At 36.7% G+C, this 7391-nt stretch overlaps 1 protein-coding gene across 1 annotated transcript; it reads right to left on the bottom strand.

Moving 5' to 3' along the window:
- Window positions 1–516: 516 nt before the first annotated feature.
- On the bottom strand, window positions 517–5446 carry LOC122084951 (dynamin-related protein 3B-like). The gene is made up of 5 exons (XM_042653362.1): window positions 4779–5446; window positions 1008–1290; window positions 850–878; window positions 618–719; window positions 517–558 (listed from the first exon to the last, which is right to left on the bottom strand). The coding sequence occupies exons 1-5, from the start codon at window positions 5142–5144 to the stop codon at window positions 517–519; spliced, it is 822 nt and encodes a 273-aa protein (XP_042509296.1). The 5' UTR covers window positions 5145–5446.
- Between the last annotated feature and the right edge of the window lie 1945 nt (window positions 5447–7391).

The raw sequence follows: 7391 nt of genomic DNA on the forward strand, positions 1-7391 counted from the left end.
CCTCTTTCCCCTTACTTTCATCTTTCACCTTTCACCTTTCACCTTTCACTTTACACCTTGCTTACTTGCATTCTGCATCTTTCATTTGTCATGTTCCATTGTTCACTTCTCATCTCTTAACCCCCCTTCCTCTGTTTAGAATTCAGTTCTCCATATTATGTTGTTTGGATCCATGTAACCGACCTCATTAAGTTAGGTTAAGGTTTATATATATATATATATATATAATAGAATGCACCTTCTTTTAATTACGCCTTGTCTTATTCCCAAAAAAATATAAAAGAGGGTTTTCAAAAAGTTGAAAATCATTAATGCATTATTTAAGTGAAATGACAGGATTTACCCTCATTGGGAAAAATAAAATGTATAAAAGGGGAAAAAAGCAAGGTAACAACTTCTTAGTTCACCACTTCGGTTACAATAAGATTTTCCATATATATATATATATATATATATAGAGAGAGAGAGAGAGAGAGAATATGTTTAAAAGAAACTCAACTCCTTGAGCACAGAAGATTATCTTAAAATTCGATCCAAAACATCAGCTTCAGTATGCAACTATACATGCAACTACAAAATTAAAGTGACAATGGCAAATGTTAAAGGAACAGACTTACCTCTTGACTACGGTTCACGACACCAACATAACCAAGTCGAAGTGGAATCACTTTTCCGAGCAAAAAATTACGAGCATCAGTGCCTCTGTCCATAATATCCAACTGAGGCCACAAAGAGGAGGATATTATTGCAACATCTCATCAGAGAATCACAAAAGATTGCAAAAGTTGCCAAAAAATTATATTTATTTATTATTATTATTTTCGTGGAGATGGGAGGGGGATCAACCACCTTTGTAATTACACCAATAGTCCGATAACCTGCAAAATGAAACACCAATAAAAAGCCTTAGAGTTGAACAAAAAACACTTCCTCTTGCCATTACAATGTCCCTTTCTCAACCAAATTGTATGAAATTCAAACTCACTAAAGCATCGAAGCAGATTTACCATCAGGATCAGCAGTGCCTGCAATCTGAAGTGCATCTGAATTTGCCAAATCTGCATTTGCTGGTGTAACTGCTAAAATTAAACAACTTGGATGTTTGATGTAAGACAATATTATTGTTCTAATCCGTGCCTCAATATCAGATGGTTGGTCACCAACCGGAACTTTTGTTATTCCTGGCAAATCCACCAGTGTGATATCAAGAACATTGGGAGAGTAGATTTTTAGACGTATCTGTTTGTCTGAAACACCCTTATTTCCTCCTGCTTCGCGGTCAGTTTCTGTCTGCAAATGATTCCAATTTTTTCTGATAAAGATAAGACTATAAAGTAGAAACTAGAAAGGGACCTGATACACTGAGGTAACAAAAAGAGATATTCAGAGATCACGTAATAATAAATATACAACAGAACTAAGGAAACCCCCACTGGAAATAGATAATAAGGAATAGAGATTGTCCTTTTTAATTATCATTGGTTTTTTATTTACATCAGACTTAGCATGGCACTGCCATCTAGATCATCTTTGCCCCTCTAGAGCAAATAGATAACTACCTGCTAGGTTAAAACAAATATAGTGGTGTTAGAGGTTGCAGAAGGCCAGCACGGTAAGGCAAAGAATAGAGAATCCATGATTCAATAGGGGTCAACAGCATAAAACGGCAACATTGAAAGCGCACTGAAAAGGAATACCTACGTACCACCAACATACCAAGAAATTGACAGAAAGGGTGTTATCCACGTCAAAAATTGTCATAAGCAACCAAAACGATATTTCTCCTACCTTTAGCAGGTGATGCAAATGTAATTGGCATTCCGAAGTGGTGTTCCCATCATCCAAGCAAGAATTAGAGGTAACACAACCTTAATGGTACCTTAGGAACATTATATCACAGATAATTCCCCCACTCAATCAAGGTCCAATTTATCTTCTTTATTTCTCCTTCTGGCATGCCAAGTTTGATCTTCATAATTGTGCAAAGTAGAGCAGTAATGGTCAAAATGACCATCTTTCTGAATAGAACTCTGATAGAAACAACATGCATTTCTTATAACCAAAGTAAAAAAACAATATTGCTCAATTCACCACGAAGAAGCGAACTAGGGATGGAAGGATTATGTGCAAATTGGGATATTGAGAAGTAATATTAGACTAGGAATTTATAAGGATCCCTGGTGTGGACAAGTCACTCCTAAGGGGACAAACAAAACCTCTAAGGGTTGGATGAGGAGGTAGCACATAAGAAAACAGTATCCCACTTTCAGAAATTGAGGGAGAACATCACTTGAGTGCAAAAATTTAGTGGTAAGCTGGATCGTTAGAGGCTGAAAATATTACAAGTTGACTTTTTTTTTCAACTTTGTTCTTTATTTTTCCCCTGGCTAAGAACTCCTTGCTATACATATTTGAATTAGAAAGTCTCCTAGAGTTAAGATGAAGATAGAAAGTGGATATATAACCCAAATATATTTTTCTCTTAATAATATAAAATAAAATATATGTAAAAGAAAGTAGGGAAAATTATTGGAAGCCTCTTCTTTGGTCCAATTTTAGTCCCATCTGAGGTGGCCCTCTTCCAATGTACAGAAATACTACAGAATTGCCTAAAAGTGGATAACCTTATTCAAGGAGACAGCCAACAGTAAAGTTTGATTGCTAAACCTCAAAAACAATTAAAATGCATCCATGAGGTTTTGAGCCCAACCCAATTCCAGCCCTACTACGTGCACCATGCAAGGAAGAAAGGGCCAAAAATTTTTGCCACATTCTACATCTCCATATGGAAGAACTTTTGTAATTCTGTTCACTGGCAATATCCAATGTTTTGTTCCTAAGAATGATATAGAGACATGTATTTCAAGAGGCATAGATCATAAAACAATGTTCCTTCTGTTCTACGTCATAAAATAAAAATAAAAAAAATAAAAAAAAAAGAGAGAGGAATATTTAGACCTTTGACAAAAAAACACTTGCCAAATGTTTGTTTCCTTAGCCTACAGTATCTTTCCCAGAATGACAAATCTCTGTGCAGTTATTAATTTTAAAGGGGGGAAATAATTTGATGCATGGATCATCCTGCTAGAGCTCAGTGCATCTAGAAGGAGAAGAATAAGTGGACATTTAACAGGAAAAAATGCATCCACCAAAAGGGTGGTGGGGAAAATCAAATTGGTGTCTTCCTTGGGTATAGAATCCTTAAAGAGTCCTAGAGAGACTTAATGGTCATAGCTGCACAGATGGCTTATACCATAGTGCAAACAATAAGCGCTTTTTCTGGTTGTGCCAAAAAGCAATTGGCAATATATTTTTTTTATATATTAAGCTGAAGGTTGGTAGATTTGTATGTGGGGGTGCCCTCATTTCTTTTGTTTCACGACTATTTAAACAAAACTATACTTACGGGGGGGAAATGCACAATGGTGACAAATAAAGATTATGACTCTGCCAGTATCGGTTTAGTTCTCTATAGGTCTGCCTGTGATGGAAGATTTTTTCGATGATAGTTAAAATTCAAACAGAAAATTAAGAAATATCTCAAAAAATGATGGTTGAGACTCATTGTAGTTAAAGCATCACCACGTTTATTAACTTATTTTCACCACCCCAGTGCCTTAAGTGTTGTAGCAGTGTCAGGTTTATGTTACTCCAATACAAATCTGTGAATACTAAAGATGATAATTTCTTAAAAAAAAAAAAAAAAGAACCGTATGCAAAACTTTGAAATAATTTCATTGGCAACAACCCTTTTGGTGATACATGCATATGTCTTGAACAACAAATCAATTGCAGAAATACCTTATTATTGCTGGATAAATAATTCATAACAGCCTAAACAAAGGTTTGAACTTGGCCAAGCTTCCATATAGTAACCATTCAGCCACCATGAACCCAAAGATTCTATCATACAGGAATCCACCTTTATCCACAAAAGGGTTTTGTTTTTGCTCTGTGACTACCAGGCTACCAGCTCAACTATGGGAGGTTTTGAAATAAACAACCACAGGAGAACATTTTGGTGCCCTCTCTGAAAATGATGGCACAACAGCCAATCCCGTATATGAAGGTCATCTGCTTTAGAAATACGACTCAATTTACCAAAATATAATACGAAGCTCTCTTTGAGAGAATGTTTGCAAGCATAATTGGCATTTCGTGATTATTTATCCGTGCACTGCAATGCCATTATCAAAAGTTTGGAGATCTCTAACTCTAGGGGATGGGGAAACTCAATCACTGAAGAAGATATTGCCCAAGCCATCCAATATGAAGTTGAGAGATCGAGGTCCCCAGCATATCTTCATCTTAAAAGAAAGGTCAGTCATATCTCTAACTGCTAATAGAAGTAACACTTTTCAGAGGCAGAAGCGACCAACTAGGTTCTTGGCTAATTAGTTAAGCTAAGCCTGCTGTTGACAGACCTCCCCTACTCTTGTTATTTACAAAACTTCTGTTTGCCCTTGCTTCGGCCTTGGGCCAGTCCCTTCTGTAGTTATTTTGCGATATCATCTATTGTTCCATTGTTTTTTCCTTCAAATTAAACTCCCCACCAGGAGGGGAGGGGGGATTTCCCGATCATGAATCATTCAAAGTTAAATAATTTGAATTTTTAAGGATCGGGATACCTGCACAGGCTATACTTCTGGTTCTGGGGGCTGTGTACCTCCAAACAGATAACGGGAAAAAATATATAAAGAAAGATAGATCACAGCCCAAGTTCCGGTCAATAGTGTAATACAGTGTACCTACCATAGCACAGTAACAGTAATAATTACCTGAATTTCCCTACGTATCTCGGCGAAGTCATAAAACTTCTTCTTAGGCAAATGCAAGAACTCGCCGTACTCATCCTCAGTGCCATCGGGCTTCCGTTTCGTCTGCACTAACTGCAAGACCAAAGGTCTTCGAGTACAGATATCTGAACCCCTCGGAAGAAAATCCCTTCCAACCAAAGCTTCAAGGACACTAGATTTACCGCTGCTTTGGCTTCCAACAACGGCCACCTGCGGCAACTCGATTATAGACGTGCTGCCGAGCTGAGCGAATATATCTTGGAGTTTATTGACGATCGGAATTACAGAATGACCAAGAGAAGCAGCAGCCGACGAACTTTGTGGAGCAGAGACTGGTTCCTCAGCCATGATCGAATATTAATAAGAAAAAAACTCAAATGAGTTAGGAAGTCTGTCGATACCCTAGATAGGTGTTAGTATGATGAGCAGTGACGTGCTTGAAGCGGAAATTTTCAGAGGAGGAGAACCAGCCAGAAGCCCAGAGCTTGATTCCTTGCCGCCCAAGCAAATGAAGCTGCGTATGGTGGTGGAAGACGCCTAGACGGAGGAGAAGGGCCTGGAATTTTTTCTTGGAACGGAGATGACCTCGAAATCGAATTTGATCGAGAGGGATCCGGCTCGGATTTAGGTTCGGAAGGGTTTGAACTTGATTAAAGCCGTGGGGCCGTGGGGCCGTGGGGGCCTGGTGGTCATGGGTTCGTTCACGCTTAACCTGTGCTTATCACAAGCTTAGTATAAAATACCTTAACTGCCCTCTTTTCTAATAAAGCTCTGTTCGAGTAATTGGAATCGGCCTGATCTTTTGCCAGAATCGGCCAAACCCTAGAAAAGTAAATTGGAGGTGAGAATCGGGACTAGACTCGGTTGCTTCCAATTCGTCTGCTCTTGATTCCTTGAACCTTGGTCAGAATAGTCAACTCCATTTTAAAATTTTATGTTCCTTGCATTTGCTTCCCATTATGTAAACTGTATAATTAGATGTTGGGGGAGGGGTCGATATGTTATTCTTATAAATTGGCATCTCTCATGTCAAGAAAGCTGTTTTTAAATGGTGAGATTGGTTTTCCTACACCAATAGAATGAACTTAAAGATCACAATGTTTACAGAAAGAAATATCACCTTCAAACTATAGTTCCTGGCAAAAGCCTTCATTGAGCCATGTACCGATTCAAACTTTGGTTGGTAACGGATTGGATACATCAACCTCCATGCAAGCGAAGAAAAGCTATGCCTGCTATGAACTTGCCATGCATAAACATAATACACCTGCTCTACTGACTTGTGCTCTACCACTTATAGAGGATAAATAATTCACAAGGGTTAAAACCATAATGAAGTCAATGGAAATATGGAAGAGAACGTCTCAATGATGTGTATATAAGGAGATATATGATCATGAAGGAGAGAGAATGCTCGGAAATTGTGAAAGATATTGTACTACTAGGCTACCAGCAATATGTCAGTACCTTTCCTTTTTATTATTTACATCCATTAAAGCAAAATAGACCTTTACGTTTTTATGTTTTTATTTGTAAATATTTGTAAGGAACTTTAATGAACAAAAATTACAATAAATTAAACAATGAAGTGAATTGAAATGGAATGGATCTTATTAAGGATGTACATAATAAATGGAATATACATAATTGCGATCAATCAACTATTGCAAAGCCCTATACTTATTATTGTTTCGAATTGAATTATATAATAGAATTTCGGTCTATACTAGTACCATAATATCATATCAGGTATGAAGATCATAGTTAGAGAATGATATAAAAGCAAGAATAAAGTTGTCATGAGACTGATCTCAAGCTGCCATCGAAGCATGACTACCTTTGTTTAAGAGAATATTTTTTGTGTGATTCAAATTCAAAATCTTCCGTTGCACGGATTTCATGGGAAACGAAGTCATAGGCGCATAGCTTTAGAGCCATACCAACTTCTCCAAGAGCATTCAGCCATAAAATTGATAATGACTAAATTTGCTTTATTGAAGCCCCTATCGTGACTAGCATCTGTTACATAATAAATCAATTTAAAAATAAGATAACAAGTAGATTTTGTAAGGATGTATTTATATGGTTTTTCCTTATCGGAGTGAAAGTGAATAGATATTTATTAATGATCGATTTGGCTAACTGTAGTTTTTCTTCTTGGGAATTCATAAGCTTATTTAACATGAATTAAACATAAAAACTTTTCATTTGGGCTTTTTACTACGAATTAAAAGAAGGAAGAGTATCTTTGGTACACCCACTTCTTGTTATTCTCCTTGCCTTTCATAACACCCTAATTGGGTGTGATTTCAATCACATTGATTATTGTTAAAAAAAAATAATATCTATCAAGGATATCAATAAGTGGTTATGTCAATAGATCTTATCGGGTGTGATAATGTCAATGATATATTATCTAATTGCTTAGGATTGAAATCATATCTATCAGGGATATCAATAAGTGAATACTCCTTAGCGAACAAATAAACATGTGAAGATGTATGACCCAATATGATGCTAACTATAATGGAATATATATATATATATAATTAATTTTTCATAGAATAATTACAAGAGCATATACTTATACTACCA

Source organism: Macadamia integrifolia, chromosome 7 (assembly GCF_013358625.1).
Source record: "Macadamia integrifolia cultivar HAES 741 chromosome 7, SCU_Mint_v3, whole genome shotgun sequence".
Taxonomy (NCBI): domain Eukaryota; kingdom Viridiplantae; phylum Streptophyta; class Magnoliopsida; order Proteales; family Proteaceae; genus Macadamia; species Macadamia integrifolia.